This window comes from Bolinopsis microptera, chromosome 5 (assembly GCF_026151205.1).
Source record: "Bolinopsis microptera isolate Bmic1 chromosome 5, MBARI_Bmic_1.0, whole genome shotgun sequence".
NCBI classification, from domain to species: domain Eukaryota; kingdom Metazoa; phylum Ctenophora; class Tentaculata; order Lobata; family Bolinopsidae; genus Bolinopsis; species Bolinopsis microptera.
Genome location: NC_087076.1, coordinates 21,026,318 through 21,049,561, shown reverse-complemented (window position 1 = coordinate 21,049,561; position 23,244 = coordinate 21,026,318). Strand labels below are relative to the sequence as shown.

The 23,244-nt window shown below is 37.3% G+C and overlaps 3 protein-coding genes across 9 annotated transcripts in view; 1 reads left to right on the top strand and 2 right to left on the bottom strand.

The window, feature by feature from the left end:
- The window catches only part of LOC134815172 (pleckstrin homology domain-containing family G member 7-like), a 51,843-nt gene extending 47,507 nt beyond the window's left edge, over positions 1 to 4,336 (top strand). For 6 of the 7 annotated variants that reach the window (XM_063823681.1, XM_063823678.1, XM_063823682.1 and 3 more), the window contains 9 exons: positions 128 to 223; positions 406 to 492; positions 979 to 1,092; positions 1,312 to 1,407; positions 1,697 to 1,772; positions 1,944 to 2,147; positions 2,263 to 2,345; positions 2,822 to 2,981; positions 3,149 to 4,322. In XM_063823681.1, coding sequence (XP_063679751.1) covers positions 128 to 223; positions 406 to 492; positions 979 to 1,092; positions 1,312 to 1,407; positions 1,697 to 1,772; positions 1,944 to 2,147; positions 2,263 to 2,345; positions 2,822 to 2,981; positions 3,149 to 3,522 — 1,290 coding nt within the window. In that variant the 3' untranslated portion in view covers positions 3,523 to 4,322. Of the gene's footprint in view, positions 1 to 127; positions 224 to 405; positions 493 to 978; positions 1,093 to 1,311; positions 1,408 to 1,696; positions 1,773 to 1,943; positions 2,148 to 2,262; positions 2,346 to 2,821; positions 2,982 to 3,148 lie in introns of all 7 variants that reach the window. The other variant, XM_063823684.1, reaches the window with a different exon arrangement.
- Positions 4,337 to 6,639: 2,303 nt separating this feature from the next.
- On the bottom strand, positions 6,640 to 7,862 carry LOC134814589 (putative carbonic anhydrase 3). Its single transcript, XM_063822716.1, has one exon. The coding sequence runs from the start codon at positions 7,819 to 7,821 to the stop codon at positions 6,835 to 6,837; it is 987 nt and encodes a 328-aa protein (XP_063678786.1). The 5' UTR covers positions 7,822 to 7,862; the 3' UTR covers positions 6,640 to 6,834.
- A 12,410-nt stretch (positions 7,863 to 20,272) lies between these two features.
- LOC134815967 (uncharacterized) overlaps positions 20,273 to 23,244 on the bottom strand; it is an 81,366-nt gene continuing 78,394 nt past the window's right edge. Inside the window, exons 6-7 of the mRNA XM_063824605.1 lie at positions 21,509 to 21,751; positions 20,273 to 20,840 (exon numbers count right to left, since the gene is read on the bottom strand). Coding sequence (XP_063680675.1) covers positions 20,797 to 20,840; positions 21,509 to 21,751 — 287 coding nt within the window. The 3' untranslated portion in view covers positions 20,273 to 20,796. The remainder of the gene's footprint in view (positions 20,841 to 21,508; positions 21,752 to 23,244) is intronic.

Genomic DNA, 23,244 nt, shown 5'->3' with positions numbered 1-23,244 from the left:
TTTTAGTTTTTTATATTTTTTTTGTGCCAAAATGATTCAATTATTAATTGTCAATAGTTCTTTTTATATTGAAAAAATAATTTACAGGTTTTTCAAGGAACACTGAAGATAACAAATAATTTTACAGGTGTTTCAAGGAACACTGAAGATAGCAAAAGATAACGGAATGTTATGCGACATAGACGAGAGTCTGCTATTTCCCAATGTCAACAAGTTATACAAGGTTCATTATTATTATCAACTTACTGAACTTGTTTTTATAGTTATATTACACGTACGCGTACTAAGAATGTTTATGTACATTTTCTCGTAAAATTCCCGATTTCAAACAAGGAAATTTCAATAAATATTAGAATATTAGGAATAATCAATAAACAGGGTGTACAATGTGAACCTTATTTTCAGGTTAGCAATGCTTTCTCTCTGGACCTCTACAAAATGTTCAAAGAAGGAAACGCTAGTGATGAGGCTGTAGTTGAGGCATTGCAAGAGGTAAAATTATCTTATAGTCGCCATAGCTCCTCTTTTTAGTGGTTTAATTCATCTTCATAATATAATATATATATATGATATAGTATATACACTTCACCCAAATTCCATTGTTTTAATCTGCGAAAACAGTGAAATAATTTAAAATGTAGGTACCATTTGATCTTTTTTCAAGAGTTTGGTGACCTGCCAATCGTTGCTTGTCGAACGTTTACAATGAAGTGTTAGTCAAACCACTTTAATTCTCATAGTCAAAGTAACTTAAATTTGATACCGCATATATACCATATTTGGTTAATTATCAAATCAAAATATTGCGATCTCGTTATAAATAAACTACTTTACTCATACGGTCAAGTAATCAATATTCTAGGTGGAAGCAAGGAAGTATTTAGAAAGGAAACATGACGAATAATACTTTAGATAATTCAGCACAATAATTATCTCTTATAATCGTACTGGAGTCTGTTTTAAACAGGATGTTTTCAGTTCTCCAAGAAGTTTCATCACCCTTACCAGCGGTACTGCTTGAACTACACTAGAGCTGTTAAATACCTTAAAACTCTCAAAAAGGAAAGAAGCGATTTTAGGGAGTATGAAAAGGTGAGATGAATATCAATTTAGATATTCTATTTCAGGATACTAGAAACATTCCTTTTTGGGCATATTATTAAAACTGCTTGTCTCGAGGGAATCAAGTTTCTTATCACCAACTTTTTCATGGCATGTGACCGTTCTGAACCAATGATACTAAATTCCACTTATTAATTTAGCCAAAGCGGGACACTTTCTACCTACATTTACTTCTTACCTTATCTTCAGTTATGCTTGGAGGATTCAAGATGCAAGAAGCGTCAACTCTCGGACCTGCTTATCTGCCCGATGCAGCATCTCATGAGATACGTCATACTCCTGCAGGTACATACTAACATACCGTACTAACATACCATACGTCATACTCCTGCAGGTACATACTAACATACCGTCTGCTGCTTAATTAGTATAGTCTCTTTCTTTTAATCTAGAAGTTTCTGTGTCTGATTCTTTAAGTCTATTTTAAATTAATTCAGCTACTGACGAGTTGCGTGGTTCCGTTAAGTATTTGGATCTGCACATTCATTGGCTTTAATTTTTGGGCTCATATGAAAGTAGGTATCATTCAATCATAAATATACAATGTAATAATAATTAGATAATTAATTCGCAGGATATACAGAAACATGTGCCTGAAGATGGCCGGGACGATTTGCGTGAAACTATTGAAGCTATTCAGGAATCCTTACGTAAGAGATCTCCAATTCTTCAGATTTTACGTATTAATGTCATTGGCGCCTGTAATGATCGTTTTCAACTACTCTTTCAGTTTTCATTAAATTACGGTGTCGCTGAATATTTTCTTCAGGTTAACATTAAAATTAATCTCGTTAATAAACGATAACACAAACCTCGCTCAGGCTCGTTGGAGTCGAAGCTGGCAACGCTTCAAAACTTCCAGAGACTTCAGGAATTGGACAACATCCTTATTTGGCCTAAAATTGATACTATCGACAAATCGATAGTTATACCTGAGGAACTAAAGGAGATAATATCAGAAGATCAGTCGACACTCTGTTCAGATGGGAGACATATCCTACACGCTGGTGCTTTATTGTTACTCGGTCAGTTGCAGTCTTGTCTCAATAGCAAATCATGAGAAATTCTTCAATTATCAAGTTTTCATGGGAAGTTTTCTGTATCATCTACGTTCAATCTTATTTACGTTATTATTTTCAGAGAACCCGAAATCTTCTGAGACGTATTGCTTTCTGTTTAACGATATGCTACTCATAGCCAGAACTAATTCAACTATGCGAAAAGTTAGTGACGTACTTTACCTCTATTTTGATTAAATCTTCCATCCTAACGACAATTAACTATGACATTAACTTAAAAAGGGACTATTTCATGAATATTCTAAGGGTCCTTTTCGGTGCTTCTTATTCAATTACTAACAATGAAAATCGATTAAGACCCTACGATTACGCAGATTAATTTTACTCATCAGCCTCCACGTCGTAACGCAACCCTGAAACCCTCTAGTAACCCTCTCTGAGCGGTACATCAGAAAACTAACATTAACCCTAAACCTAACCCTAAAGTTAAACCTAACCTTAACCTTAACCCTAAACCTAACCTTAACCCTAAACCTAACCTTAACCCTAAACCTAACCTTAACCCTAAACCTAACCTTAACCCTAACCTTAACCATAACCATAACCCTAACCTTAACCTTAACCTTAACCTTAACCCTAACCTTAACCTTAACCCTAACCTTAACCTTAACTTCTCTCAGCGGTATAACAGCAAATTAGAACAGCTGGTATCACCATCAAGTTCATCTGACGCATTCGACACGAGCGGAGGGCTGTACGATCCCGATCAGAGGTATATCGTGTATAAACAACCTATAGCACTGGACGAGACTAGAGTTCACGATATCACCACTTCTCCCGGTATGTGCAAATTTTATTTTCTGTCGAACCAATTAATCAGCTCTCGTTGATTTTAGCTATCTCAATGATTCAAATTTTGTTTAATTTTAAATACAAGTGAAAATTCGTTACATACCAAAATGTTAATGAAGGTATGAATTGTGATTTAAACTTTCTACAATTTCCAGGTGGATGTAGGCACTGTTTCGCAGTAACTACTTATAACCGATTAAAATGTTGCACTGGACTTTATACTTTTAACGCCGTTTCTGCCGACAACAAGCGACAATGGATCGAGAAACTCCGGAAAACGTCTGAAGATTTCCGTACGAGTAACCCAGCGACCCCCATAAACCGGCGTCCTCGAGTAGACAGTATGCACATAAATAACGGGGACAGTATCAGCCTTAACTCGGGTAACAGTAGTTTTAACGAGAACCCTGACACTCCAACTGGTCTGCCAGGCTCAAACAAGAAACCTGCTCATTCTCAGTCCTTTAAATCAAACAACTCAGTCTCAGTCCTGCAGAAGATTCCTAAGCGTTGCCGGTCGGCCTCATGAAGATTCAGAGCGATGTTGTTTATAGCCTAGCTGTGCTACTAGGTATTTGGTATAATTTCACAAGAGAGAGAGAGGTCGCTGATAGACTCAGAGCCTTTTGGTGCGGTGTCAGAATTTGTATTTTTGTACGACAATCATCAACGACCATGATCAATGGCGTCAACATCATCATCTCCTTTTACTTTTTTTACTAAACTATATTACTTTCACCTCGATGAGCTTTTATCTGATGTTCTTTTATATTCATGTTCAGTGTTCCCTGCAAAGGATCGGGATGACTCTTATACCCCTGGCAATTTACCTGTCCTCCACTGATAAACTGAAACATTAGTTCGCAATCAACAATTGAAAATCAACGTTCGTTGGTATAGCAGATTTTATTGAATTTCTACTTTTGAACCAAGCTGGTTTTTTGAAATGCTGGTTAATTATGTTTTCATTTTGGAACTGTTAATCGGATTCAGTCAGATCTTAACCAAAATAAATCATATTTTACAAATCTAGGTACTCAACATGACTTTATAAAATGCTATGCAATTGATTAGACACATGACAGTGCACATGAGGTCTGTCTGCTGTTTTTTCTTAAAATCACTTTCTCAAAGGTTACTGAATCTGGTTCTAACTTTTAAAAACGGTTGTATTGTAAATTTGTTTAATTTGTACTGTTTTTGAAAACTTAAACAGAATTTCAGCGAACGACTGAATGAGCTGGTTCATAATTTAAGTTTTACCGATTTGACATGAATTGTATTTGTAATTTTAAAATAACAACTTCCTATGTAATTGTTACAGACGATAATGCTATTGTTTCACTTTGTTGCCCTTTTCTTTCTAATTGATGTTAATAGCACGTACAATGTACAATTTACAATGTACAATGTACAATGTACATGACCTTAAGCTCACTTCCAAACCTTTAAAAACTCTGCTGGCGATATATCTTACAAATCATTTTGCAACCGAACATTTTCAAAGTAAGTTTACACATTCTATTTGTGGAACTGCTGATTTTGTATTAATGCTTTTCATGCAAACAAGTGAAAACGAATCTTTTATGTCATGTTTCCAGGGTTTGGACTTTTCTGTCAAACGAAAGAATCGTGCATAGATTTATTTATAAAATGTTTGCCTTGTGTGACGCCAGTTTAGTTTGATGAACCATGTCACTGCTTTCTAAGTTCATAATTCAAGGATAGCATTTTTGTAATGGTTTTTATTGCTTATCTAGTAGTAAACCTGCGATGGGGTGGCATGTGCCTCAATAAAAATATTACAATCATTTATTATTATATCAATTTATCGTTAAATATTTCAAAAATATCAATAACGTATGGTTTATCCTTCACACTTGGTAAAATATATAAAAATAAAGTTAATCTACACTAAAGAATAAATAATCTATATTATATAAATCAACAATATTAACTCCCCATCTTCTTGTAGTAATTTATCAAAGCGGTAGAAATCCAAGTAATTTTAGTACGCGGTGCGCAAGGAATTTCGTTTTTTTTTTAATGTGTAGGCAAGATAAGCCTAAGTGTGGCAGTGAAAATTGAAAAATAAGTTGCAGAATAAATTGCAGTGACTGACTGTCAAATGCATTATCGCAGTTAATTTATTTGACTGCACTAACGTTTAGACTTTAGGATTCTTACAGCTGTTATATTTTGCTAATATTTTGTTTAAAAGTTGTAAAGGACAAATTTCTCGTCCGTCCACGAAAGGTTTTCTAGGTCAAGTTTTTGTTTGTCCAGTAAGTAACGTACAATGTTGTCCTTGTATGAATTAATAAACTTATCTTGTAACTTAGGTACGTTGAAGGGAAGGATTTTGTTTATTTCGTTTATCGTGTTGTTATATAATCGTGGTCCTACGTTAGAGATGCTATAATCGGTGATCCGTAATCTGTTGAACTTAATTTCAAAATACTTTGGATTTCTCCTTTCCGTTTGTCTAAGCGGTGATTTTTCAAATATACTACAGATACCTTACAAGACATATTTATAACGTACGAAATGTGGCGGTTTTCCGAAAATTTCGCCATATTTTCGGACCGCCAAAATTTCGGTCGTCGTAATAGAATCCGTCGCATTATCTTTTAGCTTATTTCAATGACTGTGCCTTCACTGCTTTATTTTGTTTCTAAAAAGTAATATCAAGTAAAATAAATAAATAAATTCTGGCATCTTGGGACAAATTATCACCACACCAATGACGAATCGAATGTCAAGCAATACAGTTTAAATTTGCATTAAAATACATATATGTGCTAACATGAAAGTCTTACAGTCTTAATACAGACTAAGTTTGAACATGATTTTACCGAATTTCAGAAATTTCCTTACTGCTTACTGTCACAAAAAATGATGAAAAATACCCTTATTTTCTGTGACGTCCGAAATTTGACGGTTTTTGTTCAATTTCGCCGTATTTTCGGACCGCCAAAATTTCGGTCGTCGCAAATTGGTCCGCCACAAAAAAGTCTTGTAAGGTACTCGATGGTGCTACTCCCATATAAACCTTGTGCATCAAAGTTAGACAGCTTTTAGCAATGAGATTAGGAAGAGCCAAAATTCCTATTTTGTTGAAGATGGATTTTGTGTGAGATGGTAGTTTACGTTTTTCTTTGTCGTAAAAATAGTTATAATATTCTGAATCAGTGGCGCGAATAGCTTTCTTTTGAGCAGAGAATAAAGACTGAATGGAATTTAAAAATTTAGTACCCCAAACAGTAGCGCAGTAATACAGGTGAGATTGAATTAAACTATTGTATAGCATTTTTTGAGCTTTATTCGGAATGGAACTTTTAAGTTTCATCATTACGCCTGCATTTCTGGATATTATATTTTAGTCTTTAAGTTTAACTGTTTAATGTGCTGGCTCCAGCTAAGTTTTGAGTCAATAATGACACCTAAAAATCGTTCATTTTCACTTTTCACTAGTCGCTGTCCTTCTATACTAATATTTATATCCTCTGGTAATCTGTTAGTGAAACTGAATATCATGTATTTAGTTTTTCCTACATTAAGTTTAAGACCGTTGTTTTTAACCCATGTCTGTACAGTATTTAAAACTCAGTTCAGTTGACTAAAATTGATAAAGAAAAGTCATTCATATTAAACATCTTTTTACTTTAATTTAAGCTCTCACGAGTACAACTTACAATAAAACCATAAAATAATGAAAAATTTGATTCCCACTCATATTCATAAAGTTTTAAAATGTTAATGAACAAAAACATACCAAATTACAAAATCCCATTCTTCGATCGTCTCACAGAGCTACATTTACAATTTAATACTTTCCTGCTTAAAGAAAGAGCAATTCACAAATTGACAAAACCAGAAAAACCATCTCAACAGAGACAATGTTGCTTGAGTTAGGTTCACTTTCCTCTTCGTTCACCTCTTCATTCTTCTTTTCAACTTCTTCGCCACCCTCGTTGGAATCTGCCGGTTCTTCTTCCACTACTGGTTCTTCTTCCACTACTGGTTCTTCACCTTCTGCCAACTCCAAGTTGTCCAGAGGAGCGCTAGTGAGCTGTTCTCCCAAAACTCGGTGGGTGATTGGCCGACCGTTGAGAGGTTGGGTGTTCCTGAATGTTCGGTTAACATTATGATGTTGCCTCATTGTGCCCATTACTCCTGGTGTCAGTTTAATGGGTTCCTCAAGAACCATCCAGAAGACGTGCTCAGCACATCCTGGCGTTGTTAAACTTCCCTCGTAAGTGTAAACACTTGTTGTCTCCGTGGAGAAGAGTTGCGACAGGGGCACTGTCACTTCGTTGTTGATGACACCTCCGCTCACCAGATTTTTAATGACCTCGTTTTTCTCTGAACCGACCTGACTCGAATCCTCCTCAAGGAAAACTCCGAATACAGCGTAAAAATCGTCTGATAAGGGGTCGAGCTGGTCCAAGTTCCGGGTAACAAGGTGCATCTCACCCTGGAACTGTTTGCCGTAGAGATGGTGTTCAGCCCCGTTGCTGCTGTTGCTTCCCCAGTGAAAATGAATCTGAAGCAGCTGGAGACCATCTGTGTGACCCACCGGCCAGTCTTCAGGCATGACGACCAAGGGGCCATCTTTTACTCCATATTTAATAGAGCTGCTGTTAGTGTAAGTTAGCTGTACCTCTCCCAGGTCAGGAAGGGAGCTACTGTGGAGAACTGTATCCTCAATCAGGTCAATGTCTATTGGAGACTGCTGTTCACCTGACTGACAAAGCTCTGGCCAGCTACTTTGATCAAAGTAACTGTACTGGGTCTGATCGCCGATTGTAATACTGATAAGGGACATGGCAGTCAGGAGAAGTAGCCAAGAAGGTACGTTCGATGCCATTTCCTGGAAAACATATTTTTTGTGAACGTGATCCGAACGAAAATATTTTAATTATAGTCCTTAAAATAGGCCTCGGTGATATCTGTTGTCGGTTATGATAACACAAAAGCGATTAGTGTTTTACATTCCCTAAGAAACAACTTTTGGCTTGACACGTTCGATTTCAAGCCGCTTGTCGATCAGCATTCGGCAATCGACAATGGTCAGATGGGCCAAAATTTCGAAACTGAGTGATGGCGCAGTAATTCAAATGGTTGGCTTGGAGCTTTAACATGATATAATTTGCAGGGAAAAATAGTAATAGTATATTCACAGCTTTAGTTTAATCGTGAATAAAATTGACAAAACTCATTCGTAGTCTTAAACGACACCATTAATTATTATATTTATATCAGTGTTGGGGAATATGAATTCAAAAGTTTTAGCAGTTTGAACGGCTTATTCGTCAAATATTAATAATACATATTTGACATATTTCTGATTAACAACGACGAATTTTTTTAAAGTACGAAAATTATAACCAGCGAAATTGCTCTCATACATCATAGCCACGATGCCATGCAGTACAAACTACAATTACAAAAAATATAGTGAGATTTAAAAGCAACGATGTAATAGCACTAAAACTAAAAGAATTTAGCGATAAGAACAATACCACATTTTGAAAGATAACAAGTAAATTATTTTAGCTGTTGCAAGGTTAAGATTGTAATCTAAGTTTTATCAGTTGCTTGTTATCACTCAGTTAATAAATCACATTTTTGAGCTGTGCAGTCCGCTTAAATGTGTTTTGTGATATATGAATGGCGGTGAACATACTGCAATATTGGGCACGAAATAATTTGTAATTGTCTGCAGAACAGTAATCGTTTTAATTAAATATCACCAATGTTATAGCCAAACGACAATTTAGTTTTACCTTTTCCCGCGTTTCTTGTCTTTTTTAAATTTTATCGACTTTGAAAGTCGGTTGAAAAGTCGGTTGAAACAGAAATCGAAAAATGAAGAAACGTCAGTTGCAATTATTAGTAACTAATAGGTAATATTCGACAAAATAGAACAATATAATGTAATTAATGTAATTCAAACTATAGTAAACTGTACAACTCAGTTCAAATTCAGTTCACATTAACTTGTTAACGGATGATACTCGTAAAATATTTGTTCCAAATATTAGACCGTCGACGGACGAGTCCAACTCCAACTCGGTGTGCGTCTGGTAGGTTATAAACCTACAAACAACTTGAAAATGAAATGTTAAAAACTGAGAACACAACAATTTAAAAATTAGCGGTTAAGATTTTTATAAAGTGATACCGTTTTCTATAGTTTTGATTGTCACACGTTGTAAACTCGCCGCACGCAAGTGCCCTTTCCGACCGAAACACTAAGTGAAATGAAAAAGGGGGTCACGACGTGATACAAAGTTTTGATAATTCTGCAATTGCCATATCAGTATGCAAGCTCTACATGCTATAAATATAAGTATAATTATAAGTATTACAGTAGTTCTCAATCCTGACCACCAATTTTAAATCAGCCGTGTGTACTATTGAACGAGTACCGTTGACCTTGTAGCTGCATTGTTATAAAATTATCTGAAGCTGGAGAGCATATTAGGTTTCAAAACATAGAACATATAAATGATAACGTCATTCAAAGTATAACATGTTTAGTATTATAGTGTACTAGCTGTGTAGGTGGTAGGTTGATGATGATATTAATCATAATCTGGATCATCACTTTACATGCGCTACTACCAGCTACACTGGACGATCACGTGACGTACTAAGTTTAACACGTTCTCTAAATGGCTTTGACGTTCACCTAACCATAGGGGGTGCACGATAAAAATAAACTTGCTCGGATTTTCAAAATGTTTGTACCATTGTTGTTTTCTAGAGACTGTGAGAATTTTTTGTCATACGTTGTATGACCCGCCGCGCATGAAGTGCGCGGCTCCCCCTGTATCGTCAGAACGATAAAGGGTATAACGGTGAAACGACCGTGGGGGTCGCAACGTGATACAAAGAATTTTCACAGTACCAAATTTGTTATACCTTTTTGGAAAGATCGGTGAGTTTCGCCTAGGTGCCATATTTGATCGTGCGCGGCATTTGAAGCAAAAGTAGGTGTAAAAGTCGCGTAATTTGACGAAATTTGTTGATTTTTGTTGTATTATTCTGTCATATCTTCATATGAGTCTAACACTATTATCGATAGTGACCGTGTGATAGAGGCGAGTAGATTGGTTGATCAGTTTGACCACCCAGCTGTGCTTTTAAGGAGACCTGAAAGTATCTTCTACGATCTAGTCAGAGAAACCGAAATGTTTGATGATTTGCTGGAACAAGCTTGTGCTAGTTTTGTGGATCAGTGAATAAAGAAAGTCTTACGGTTCTTTCATAAATCAACAGCATTTAAATTTAACCCGGTCAATTGATATGATGGGCCTAGATTCGGCGTCATGGTGCATGGATTTTGTTGTATTATTCTGTTATATCTTCATATGAGTCTCTAACATGTTCACAAACACCGTCACCAGTTTAATTGCAATGTAATGTTGATTGGGTGTGGCCCCCAAAAATCGTGACGGAATTTTGGTGACGGAATCATCGAACAAGTAGGTACAGTATGCCATTTGGAAGCAACAACTCTGAAATATAAAACACGGTGGTTGTATAAGACCCAACATAATGGGAACTGACTTTTACCCCCCCCCCCCCCCCCCCCCTTTCCCCCTACCTATAATGAAATCAAGGCTTAACGAAATTTCTAAGAAAATGCCCATATGGGCGTACTTACTTACTGACTAGGATTTTTTAGGCAAAATAATATAATTTGGAATCACATCTATTGTTGTTGATGTTGATGATTTGATCCTTGACTTCTGCAATAAAGCACTAGTTGATGGCGATGTTCCTGACCAATGGAAGTACCTAAACATCGTGCCTGTTCCAAAGAAAGGGAATTTGACCAAAGTAGATAACTATAGAGGTATTTCACTGACATCTATAGTGAGTAAGACTCTCAATAAGATGATACTGAACAGGATCACACCTGCCATGGAAGACATCTTAAGGATCAATCAGAACGGATTCAGAGAGAGTAGGTCAACAACTAGTCATATTCTTGGCCTAAGAATATGACTAGTTGTAATATGATTTCAAGAAGGCATTCGACATGGACAGCGTGCACCGTGGACTCCTCATGAAGATCCTCCTGGCATATGGAATTCCCAAGGAGATTGTAGGCTTGATACAAAGAATTTATGCAGATACATTTGCTCGTGTGATTACCGAGGATGGTCTGAGTGAAGCATTCTTCATTCTAGCAGGAGTGATGTAGGGAGACACTTTGGCGCCCTACCTATTCATAATCGTAATTGACTACATTATGAGGGTGTCCCTAGAGGGTAGGGACTTTTGGTTTACTCTACACCCTAGAAGAAGCCGTCGCTATCCGGCAGTCAAGGTCACTGATGCGGACTTTGCTGACGACCTTGCTCTTATAACAGATAGTGTTGCGGAGGCACAAGATTTCCTCAGGAGTCTGGAACTGGCAGCCAACTCAGTTGGACTCCACCTCAACATGGGAATCAACATAAGAGATGATGATAACCCGACTCTGGTTGCTGGGAGTGGGAAGAACATTGAGAAAGTCGATGACTTCGTATATTTGGGTAGTAGAATGAAGAGTTCGGAGAAGGACTTCGAAGTGAGGAAAGCTAAGGCATGGGGAGCGTGTGACCAGATGAAGCTTGTATGGAAGTCGGATATGCGTAGAGATCTCAAGATACGACTGTTCGTGGCTACAGTCGAGTCCATTCTTCTATATGGCTCTGAAACATGGACTGTCAGCCAGACCCTCGCAAAACGTATTGATGGATGTTATACGAGAATGCTGAGGATGGCACTGAACATTGACTGGAAAGAGCGGCAGACTAACGCCAAGGTGTATGGACACCTCATCAGAGCATCTGATAAGATAGCTGCACGGAGGATGAGACTCGCAGGTCATTTAGCCAGACATGAAGAACTATTGTGTCATCAACTTCTCTTCTGGGAACCCCTTCTAGGACATCGTCGAAGGGGAAGACTACATCTCACATACATTGACATCCTTCGGAAGGACACGGGGCTTGACGACAGCAAAGAGATTAACAAACTCATGCTGGATAGACAGATTTGGAAGAAGACTATTTCTGTTCGGACGCTGAAGCCGCCCTAAGTCGAGTAAGTCGAGACTATTGTTGTCTAAATCTTCCAGTCTATGACTATGCTATTGGCTATATAAAGTATATTCAATGTTTTCATCCTTGAGGTCCCATATATATCACTTTTGATAGTCCGGTACTCAGTCTGTGCTTAGGATTTTTGAAGTTTTGTCGGTGATTGTACCATCGTGTCTTGAAAGCTTTTCTCTTTTCAGATTGCTTCTCTAGGACTGATTTGTTGTGTCTTTTGAGTAGCCTTTCCAAACTGGGCATGCAGCAATAGCTTATTTTAACAGGAATTCCTATTGATGATTTTGTGTAACGGTAGGTTTTTCGGGAAATGCTAATCAATGAGGGCGAAGAACTTTCTTCCGATGTTGGTTGAAACGTTTGCGCTGAATTAATGGGGGATTGTACCATAGGATGTTCCTCTTCCGTGATCTCTTTCTCTTTCGTTGTGAGGGTTATGATGTTTGCCGAGCTGCCTCCAGAAACTCCTCTAGATTGTCACGACAGAGGAAAAAATGCGAAACCATCTCGAACGGCAATGTTGTTACCACGGGTGTCATAGAGTTAAGAAACGTTAAATTTAAGTACGATCCGAACCCTGAAGCTGAGAACATCCTTCACGATACTTATCCTTTATAACCCGGCAAAAAGAGAAGATTGGAATAGTGGTTCGAACGGATGCAGGTGAAAGCACCATACTGCACTACTGCAGGCTCTCTTCAGTATGGTTGAGCCAAAAGGAGAAATACTGTTGGATGGAATGTTGACTCGAGAGATGGAGTTTACGAACTCGTATTGATATAATTTATATTTATAACCATAATCTCTCAAGAACGTCTTTTGTTTTCGGGGACTCTGCGAGCAAACCTTGATGGATGAACGATTAATCACTCTACACTCGACTGTCACGTGACTTTTTCAACCCGTTATTTAGCTGGTCCGGAACGACTATTCGAAACCCTAACCCTCTAATCTGATCCCAACCCTAACCCAATCCTTAACAAAAGCATATGCTGAAACTCTAACCCTAACGAAAAATTAGACTAACTTCCTTATACGGTCATATCACGTGATCGAGACAGTTTTTCGCCAATATCTCGTCAGGGGAGCATTTTAACCCTTATATGTGATGTGGGGTGATTCGGAATTAGCGTCCGAAAATACATCGATTGCAGTTGGTTTTAACTGTCGGGGGCCTTTTAGAACAATCTCAAAGATCAACTGTACAGTGATTAAGTACGCTCGAACCTTGATCCGTTCTTTGAGTTCGGTGATGATCACTTAAGTGGGGCGCGATAGAGAAGGTAGAGGTTTTTTATTGTTTTTTAATGGACTGATGGTGCAGGAGGCCACTGGCCAGGGCGGTCGGAATCTATCAGCTGGTCAAATGTTCTTAAAATGGTGTAATGTGATTGTGAGCAGTGAGCACCACTCTAATAGTTAACTTTATTAATTGGCCCAACTCATATCAATGAGATATCAAAATTATCAGTAAATATTAGTAACGACTTCTTGTCTTCCAGAAAACAGATCAGTTGATCAAGCGGACTCTCCGACAAAAAGTTCTCCGACTGCACAGTTCTCACCATAGCATTAGCACATAGAATAAACACTATTATCGATAGTGACCGTGTGCTAGAGGCGGGTAGATTGGTTGATCAGTTCGACCACCCAGCTGTGCTTTTAAGGAGACCTGAAAGTATCTTCTACGATCTAGTTAGAGAAACCGAAATGTTTGATGATTTGCTGGAACAAGCTTGTGCTAGTTTTGTGGATCAGTGAATAAAGAAAGTCTTACGGTTCTTTCATAAATCAACAGCATTTAAATTTAACCCGGTCAATTGATATGATAGGCCTAGATTCGGCGTCATGGTGCATGGATTTTGGTGTATGCTTAAAAACATGATGTTCTTATACATATATATGTACTAGAAGCATGAGAAGTGTCTGGTCGAGGTAGCTAAGTTTATTAGCACGGAGTGGCTCTATAACTCTAAGACACAATTTGTGGGAAAAAACAAAGTTTAGATTGAAATTATGATTTTTGTAAGAAAGCATATTACATCAGTTAAAGGGTAAGATTGAAGCAATGATCAACTTAATAACACCAGAATGTGTGTCTGATCGTTCGTGTGTAATTTCCGAACGGTTATACAAAGAAAATGGTAAGAGTTACGGAACTGGTTTTTTCGGTATAGTGTCGACAAAACTCTGACGAAGCCCATATGCAAATTTTTTTTAAATCGGCCAGCGGTAAGTGGCTTAATTGATGGTTTTGTACTATTAATGCAACATTATGGAGTGAGCCACTAAAATGGCTCACTTTCTCTTCCTATTCGCTCTCTTTTCTATTACTGCACTGTAGATTGTAGCTTTGGTAATTAGGTTAGCTCCGCAAGTGATATTAGGAGAATAGGGCACTGATTGCGGTCTGTTTAAACTGTACAGACAGTTCATACTTTCATACGACAATGTTTATGCGTGTAATACTATCAGCTTATTAGGAGGGGGGGAGCCACTCATTGCGGTCTGTTTGTTTACTTTCATACGACAATGTAATGCATGTTTTCAAATATAAGGCGGGTGTGGTGCGGAGTTAATAAGGGTTAATTTCTAAAACGATTTGAATCGGTTTAAGACGGGAGTGATGAGGTGTAATAGTCGTGGTACAGATACTATTGGATACGTGAGGGAACTCCAAATAGAATTGCTCGCCTAATGCGGGCTTTGACTCAGCGGGTAATTACTCCTACCCTTTTTAACTGCGGCAGTGAAATCCCGGCCGAAGGCCGGGTTACACTAGTAAATATATAATGTAGTTAAGCACTCTGAGATACCACGAATAATTTTGACTATAATTTTAACTACGAACAGTGGGAAATTATTTAATAAAACAAAACTTGTAACTTTATGAATGACCCCTATATAATATTAGTTCCTCATAAATTTATCACCAATGACTAAATCTTTTGGCAAATATTTTATCGTAGTAAAATTAGTCAAAGCATCATACTAATTGATGAGGTGCATTATAGTGAAGTCGAGTATAACTATAAAGGTAAAAGAATAGACGGTTACAGAAATATGCAACGGCCGCAGAGTAAAACAGAATGTAGAACCCTCGTGAGAAATTTAAGTCTGGTAATATAAAGTTATAAATTAACTTTTATAGATAATATAGAATAAAAAGAATATGAAAAATGAACCAATCTTTGTAAATTGATTAATAAGGATGTGAGTCATACGAAAGAAATTTTTTCAGTAAAAGCTACATGCACATTTTAATGAAGACAGAAACACCGTTTTTTTCTTCTTTTTTAATCTTTTTTTCTTTTTTTCAAATTTAAAAGAAACACGTCTTAACAAAATTAAATCTATTGTTTTCTGAGGAAGAAATCAAGTCAAGATTACTTCCTTTCACAAAACTCGATTTTCCTGATTCAAAAATTCTTAAATAACCAAAGTTACTACGTTTTTAAAATAACTCTCGTCAAGTCCTTTTGTCACTTCCGTTCAATGAATGACCAAATCACAGCGACCTCTCCGAGACTCACTATCAAGCAGACTATAACAGAATGATACGGATCAAGAAAAACAACGAGAGTAGTACTTATCACATCACCTATAAGACTGCCCACCTCCATCAGGGCACCACCCAAAGAAAGGCCAGACAGCCCAAAATACTCCACATCGTAATTTAGGATGGTCTTCTCTGCCCCCTGCATCGAATAACATAATTTTCCTATTCCCATCATTAGCGATTCTATGAGTAAGCCAGGTCTTGCTAGAATGATCCCGTAAGATATGGCAAATCCAAGCATAAAGGTGGTTTGGAGGGGCATGAAATTGAAGTGTGGCCTAAGAAAAAATCCTATCGGCCTTCCCAAGATGTTGGCTAGGCCGTTGACCGCAGCAAGGATCATATATTGATCTCCATGTACGATTTGCTCACATTTATCGACCTCTACAGATTCGTCGGTTAAATTGTAATTCCTGATAAGTGTTGGAAGAAGCATGATACTTCCATACCCTATGAAGCTACTGAAGCACCCGAAAATGCTCGCCTTTAGAACTCTCACAGGAAAGTGTTTAACGGACTGAGTTTCATTCCGGGTCGTTGATTCAGTATTTCTGCCTTCTTCCTCAATGAAACAATGTAGCATGATTATTGGTGGGATGAACAAAGGAATGGATGTTAAGAGGACAAACATCCGCCAGCCTAGTGTTTCAAGAAGAAGCCAACCCAGTAGCGAAGCCCAGGCACTTCCAAAAGTAAATGCAATGCAGTCATGGATGAAAGAAAATGTTGGTAGAATCTCATTAGAAGAAATTTGTTTCGCACCAAAAACTCCAATTATTGTCATGTTTAATCCACAGCCAAATCCTATGAGAGCTCTAGAAAGTAGAAACGTATAGAAGTTGGGGACCACCGAGCAGATTATGGTAGAGATGATGGAACCATACAGTGAACAGAGCAAAGTGGTCTTATCTCCACATATCCTCGCCATTGGAACAGCAGCTAGTGTAGCTAAACCTTCAAATACATAAAGGATAATAGCTAAAGTCCCTTCCTGGAAAAAGGAGACCCCAAGCTCACAGGAAACTTTTTGTGTGATTACGCCGGGCAGGTAAAGTTCAACTGCGTCACCAAACTTGATCAGCATCGCTAGTATAAGAAACCTGTAATCTTTTTTGCTCCATCTCGTAGTATTTGGGAGGGGCGCTGTTTCTGGCTCGGCCATTGTCCTGCATTAATGGATGATGATTAATCACTCTATACTCGGTCTCGACTGTTGCGTGAATTTTTTATTTAACCCGTTCTCTACTTCTAGGTGGCCCTGAATTAGGGGGTGCACGATAAAAATAAACTTGCTCGGATTTTCAAAATTTTTGTATCATTGTTTTCTAGAGACTGTGAGAATTTTCACAGTACCAAATTTGTCATACCTTTTTGGAATGATCAGTGAGTTTTGCCTAGGTGCCATATTTGATGGTGCGCGGCTTTTGGAGCAAAATTATGTGTACGTGTAAAAGTCGCGTAATTTGACGAAATTCGTTGATTTTTGTCGTATTATCCTGTCATATCTTCGGTTCCTGAACATCAATCATGCTGAAAATTTGTCAAAACCTTTCAATCATACTTAACTGCCGAACCTAAATTAGTTGGGAGAGATAATTGGCCTTGATTAACTTTAAAAGGTCTAAAAATGACAAAATAGGTATAAATTCGTAGAAAACTCAAATTCTGACCATTGAAATTGCTCAAACTAATTTAGGTTCAATAAAACATAAGTGTTTACGTAAGCTGACCAAATTTCAACAAAATTGTTATATATATGGGGAGTAATATAACTTTTTGATTGTTTCCGAAATAATGTGCTGGCCGAAATACGAGTTACAAGTGTTATTTACTATTAAGTAATTTAGTCACACTCATACAATTTCAAAAAAATCTACATTCGATGTTCGAGTTTAATAAACTTTAAACACGACCACGTACCAACGACAACGAAAATGAATTACGCAAAGATTATTAAGTTTCTAAAACCTTTCGATATTATAATTTTATGCTGGATATTCAATTTTGTATATTATCATTAATGATTCAATCATTTTTAAATTCATCATAATATTTATATTAATATAATAATTCAAATTTACATCCTAGAACAATACATTGTGATTCACGTTATACGTGGTAAATCACTTGATACGGGGTCGTATCGGGAACCATGATAATACTAAGGGGTCGTTCACATATTACGTAATCAATATTTTAGCAATTTTTACCCCCCTTCCGTAATCAACCGTAATCAAGACCCAACCCCCTCCCCTCCTGACAGCAATATTACGTAATCATGACCTGACCCCCCCCCTCCTTGACTTTTTTCCTAGAAAACACTTTTCTCTACGTTTCATGCTACCCTGATCATGCTATCAGTATCATGATGAGCCGATCGAACGACCACCCATTCTATTGGTTGATTATTTAGGTCAATAACCCATTGACGTAATGGGGACAGATCGTTTGGGCAGATAGAGTCGTACATTTTATCCCGAGTTTTACTTTCACCTTCACCTGTACTGTTACAGAATGTAAAAATTTAAGTTTTATATTTGAGTCAACAAACTCAATATTCCTTGAGTTAATAGTGGGGCAGTTATATCTTCGTATCCCCATGATAAAATTGATTTTGATAAATTATTAATGTGTTGATGGAAAATATATTTATTTAAATTATTTTTTATTTAGTGCAATGATATTTTGTAGACACTTGTGATGATGTTATGTCATAATCTTTACTTACTTACTTACTTACTTACTTACTTAGCTTTTAATGAGATTATTTGCAACTCCTCTTACTCCACATCCCTCTAATTTTATAAGAAGTTTTGAATGGTTGATGGTGTCAAAAGCTTAATTGCTTAGGTCAATGAATATTCCTAAAACATGATTCTTAAGTTTAAGAGATTTCGTAGTTAAATCTACAGAGTAATTGACTGCATGAGACGTAGAGTGAGATTTCCTAAATCCAAACTGTGTCTTCGATATAACTCCCTGGGAGCTAACAAATCCGTATATTCTAGAATATATGAGCTTTTCAAATATCTTACCGAAGACGGACAGTGTGGAGATAGGACGGTAGTTCTCGATTTCTTCTGGGTTACCTTTCTTATATACAGGTGTTATATTTTACCAGTTTTCAGGACATCAGGAAATATACCTTTGGTCATAAGGATATTGAAGTAATTCGATAATACATGTGCAATTACATGAGATGACCTTTTTACTACACTTATGGGAATGTCACTGGCTTTACCATTTTCGAACTCATTATGATTTTCAATATTTCGTTCGAGGAGCAATCTTCTAGCCTAATATTTTTTTCATTTCTTGGGTTCAGGAAGTCATAGAAAGTTTTCATGGGTAATATAGGCAGGCCATTAGATAGATTATTCAGTGTCTCATTCAGCTTTGGTGCAATAGAGACAAACCAAGCATTGAATCCATTAGCAATTGCTCTAAGCTCTTCTATCAACTATTCTTCTATCAACTATTCTTTGGTTATCAATGATAAATGGGGGCTTGGTTTGCCTCTTCTTTTTGGCTTTTGCCCCTGAGTTCGTTAATAATTTGCCAGGTTTTCTTGCTGTTTTCACAGTTCAATTATCAACATCAAACTTACTATATCATGTAATGATCAAATTTGGGGTTTGTGGCAAAATGGGGTTGTCTTTCCACCTTAGTTCTATTTCGTTTCCCATTTCTTCTGTTTTCTGACCAAAATCAGGCAAATGTGTTTAACTCTAATAATTAACTCTACTTGACGGCAATCCATCCTTAAATGTGACAAATCCTGGAACTAGAAGCGTACATTGATGATGCCTTGTTGATGAGGAGATGAGGGATAGTCTCAGTGCTGATGTATTGCTTTTGCAGTATCGTGACTGACTTTAACCTCAACAAATAAACCTCAACAAATACAATATGCTATGTATTTGTCTGTAGGTATTAATGCTTTTCATACAAAGTTATTTATTGCTTTTAAGAACTTTGAAAAAGTTTGGCTGTCTGGTAAGAAAATATCCCTTGAAAGAAAGCTGAGGTTATACGATGCTCAAGTTGTATCTGTATTGATTTACAACTCAAATAGTTGGAGTCCTAAGAAAGCAACCATGGAGAAAATGGACACACTCCATCGTAGACACCTCAGGTCCTTTTTAAACATCAAATGGCCTAAAGGTATGATAAGCAACAAAGCATTGTATGAAAGGTGCAAAGTTGAAAAGTTATCCAAGCGTATTGAACACCAGCGGTGGAAAATGTTTGGACACATTCTCAGGAGTATGGAGAACACCCCAGCCCAAACGGCTCTCTCATTTTCTATTGAATCAGATAATTTATTCATTGGAAGATTGGGGAGACCTAGAATGAACTTGTTATTGGTTTTAAGAAGTGATTTAAATAGTAGAAGTTTGCAAATGGACAACTTGTATGAATTGAACGAAATTAAAGATATAGCTGCATGCAACAGATGTTGGGAAAATCTTTTTCAAGGGTACAGTTTACCGCATTAAGGTATTTTTAAGAATCATTTTTGTCGGTAAGATCCTGTTTTATAATAACAATAATACAAAGTTACACCAAAGTCTTCATGTTATGTATTCTGGGTTTGGACAGGATATTACCCGCTTATGTTTTTTCTCCCATGTACAATAACATCACTGCACTTGACTGCAGCATTCACTCGTCCGCAGCTGTTTGTTTCATTGAAAAATTTATTGTTTCATTGAGCTGTAGTTACTAGTTACTTAAATTACTGTAGACTTTTTCCACAGAACGATTCCACTAGAACATCTAGATATGGACATTTCACTGCCGAAGTCGACTAATCTTGATGGTTTCTAATTACAACATAAATTTTATGTAATGGTTTAAGAATCAACATTTTAACATTCTGCACGCTAACTTAAATTTGTAAGAAGAAAAATTAAATAATTACTAAACCCAAAAGTAAAATATTCCCGGTTTAAATTCTTCATGCATGCTAAAACTGTAGTTCAAAAAATTGTTCCAGACTGTTTCATCCTTTGCTATATAACCTTAAATCGTGAATCCCAAATACTCAAATACCATGCTCCTTTAGCTTTAATAGTTAACGTTATCATATCTTCGTCCATGTGTTGTTCTCCTTGTCAGGCAACGGTTAAGCTTGCTTGGTAATTGCTGTGGTTTTGTGTAGCCCTCTCCCTAAAATTGAGAATTTAGGGCATGATAATGAGAGTATTGACGATATTTGATGATACTTATGACAACAATTTAAGCAGTTATAACTTGATTATCTTAAGTGTTCAGAAATAGGATATAGTTGAACTACTGTATTAATGCTTTTCATACAAAATTACAACATAATTCTCAATAAATGTAATAGATTTGTAGTGTTGTAATTATACTGTAAATTTTTTGAATTGTAGTTGACGAAGTGAGAGTCTCAAGAGTCTCCTCTCCTGGAAATCAATTTTGTGTCGACTGCAAAATAATTTCAAGTATCAGGAGTATCGGGAAAGGGTTTTTTTGGAACCCCTGTTTTACAACAGATTGTCGATATATGCAGGGGCCATCAAGCGTGCCTTAAGTTTGCGTGTGTGTAATCCGTGCCTTATCCGTGTCTCAATTGTGCCTCAAGTGTCGACCGACAAATAACCGAATTACCTTAAGAACGACAAATTTAGTCTACCATAAATTTAGTCACGAAGTGAGATGTCTAGGACTGTTGTACTTGGATCATACAAGATCCAGATAACCTTGTGACGCATTGAGGAACTGAGGTCCTTGAGGCACCACTTTGAGGCCCACGGAAAACCATGCACGATAAAAACTCTAGAGCTTAAAAAGGAAAAATGTGTTTTGTAATTTACCCTGGTCACAATCACTTAGAGAACTCGCAGTCCATCCACTCCTTGCTGTTATGTGCATAGTGCCCACCAGAAAGCACTCTCGGGACTCACGGGCCCAATTCCAAGGACTGACGGCTACTCCTTTACAGAGGGGAGTATCATCACACCATTCCTGACAACTCTCAAAACTCCTGAACTCACTCTGTGCTAATTTCTGGGAGTCAGGAAACAGACCAACATTCATCTCGTAGCTTGTATAACAGCCTGAAATATATTATAGATACGTTTGCGTACCGTGTCTATATATATATGATCGCAGTTTATAATTTAAAACTTTAGTAAGGAAAAGTCAAAGAATCAGAATAGCATTAGTCCGATTTTGGTTTACATTTTGGTGACATTAAAATGTTTGATCAAGTCAAAGCGAAGTCATGGACATAAGTTGAGAAAATGCTTTATGTTAGGTGATTTCCATTTAAATTAATCGAATCATATCGACATAAACTACGTCGTACCGACAGAAATGGTCAAGTCGAAAAAGGGTGAAAAAGAAACTGAACACTGAACAGTGTACTGAAGAACTTAGTGATACAGAGTCACAAACTCTGGATCCGATGTTATTGAAATTCCTGAGTTATGCATTGCAACTTAATCTGTAATGCTCGCTCAGACGGGGTAGACTAAATTTGTCATTCTTAAGGTAAATGGAATGGAAAATGGTCTCGAAAAGTCGAAAAATGCGACTAAAATTGTTGCAGACTAAAAATTTGCGAAATTTGTGACTAAAATTATGGTGAACAAAATTATGGTAACCAAATTTGTTGTGAACCAAATTTATTGGCCCTAATGTACCTACAGTATGTATATTGTATAACTGTAGATGTCTAGTTATTACTTTATTAGATGGTTGAATATCAAATTGCAGAATAATAGTGAGCTGCAAATCATCTTGCCACAGTCTGAGGAAATTTTACCGTCTCTACAGAAAGGCTCCTCTGTGTAGGAGAACTTACCGTCTCTACAGAAAGGCTCTTCTGTGTAGGAGAACTTACCGTCTTTACAGAAAGGCTCCTCTGTGTAGGAGAACTTACCGTCTTTACAGAAAGGCTCCTCTGTGTAGGAGAACTTACCGTCTTTACAGAAAGGCTCCTCTGTGTAGGAGAACTTACCGTCTTTACAGAAAGGCTCCTCTGTGTAGGAGAACTTACCGTCTTTACAGAAAGGCTCCTCAGTGTAGGAGAACTTACCTTCTTTACAGAAAGGCTCCTCTGTGTAGGAGAACTTACCGTCTTTACAGAAAGGCTCCTCTGTGTAGGAGAACTTACCGTCTCTACAGAAAGGCTCCTCTGTGTAGGAAAACTTACCTTCTTTACAGAAAGGCTCCTCAGTGTAGGAGAACTTACCTTCTTTACAGAAAGGCTCCTCTGTGTAGGAGAACTTACCGTCTTTACAGAAAGGCTCCTCTGTGTAGGAGAACTTACCGTCTTTACAGAAAGGCTCCTCTGTGTAGGAGAACTTACCGTCTTTACAGAAAGGCTCCTCTGTGTAGGAAAACTTACCGTCTTTACAGAAAGGCTCCTCTGTGTAGGAGAACTTACCGTCTTTACAGAAAGGCTCCTCTGTGTAGGAGAACTAACCGTCTTTACAGAAAGGCTCCTCTGTGTAGGAGAACTTACCGTCTTTACAGAAAGGCTCCTCTGTATAGGAGAACTTACCGTCTCTACAGAAAGGCTCCTCTGTGTAGGAGAACTTACCTT

What these genes read in the sequence shown, in the direction of transcription:
- LOC134814589 (XM_063822716.1), bottom strand. Translation starts at nt 7,821, where the DNA reads ATGTCCCTTATCAGTATTACAATCGGCGATCAGACCCAGTACAGTTAC.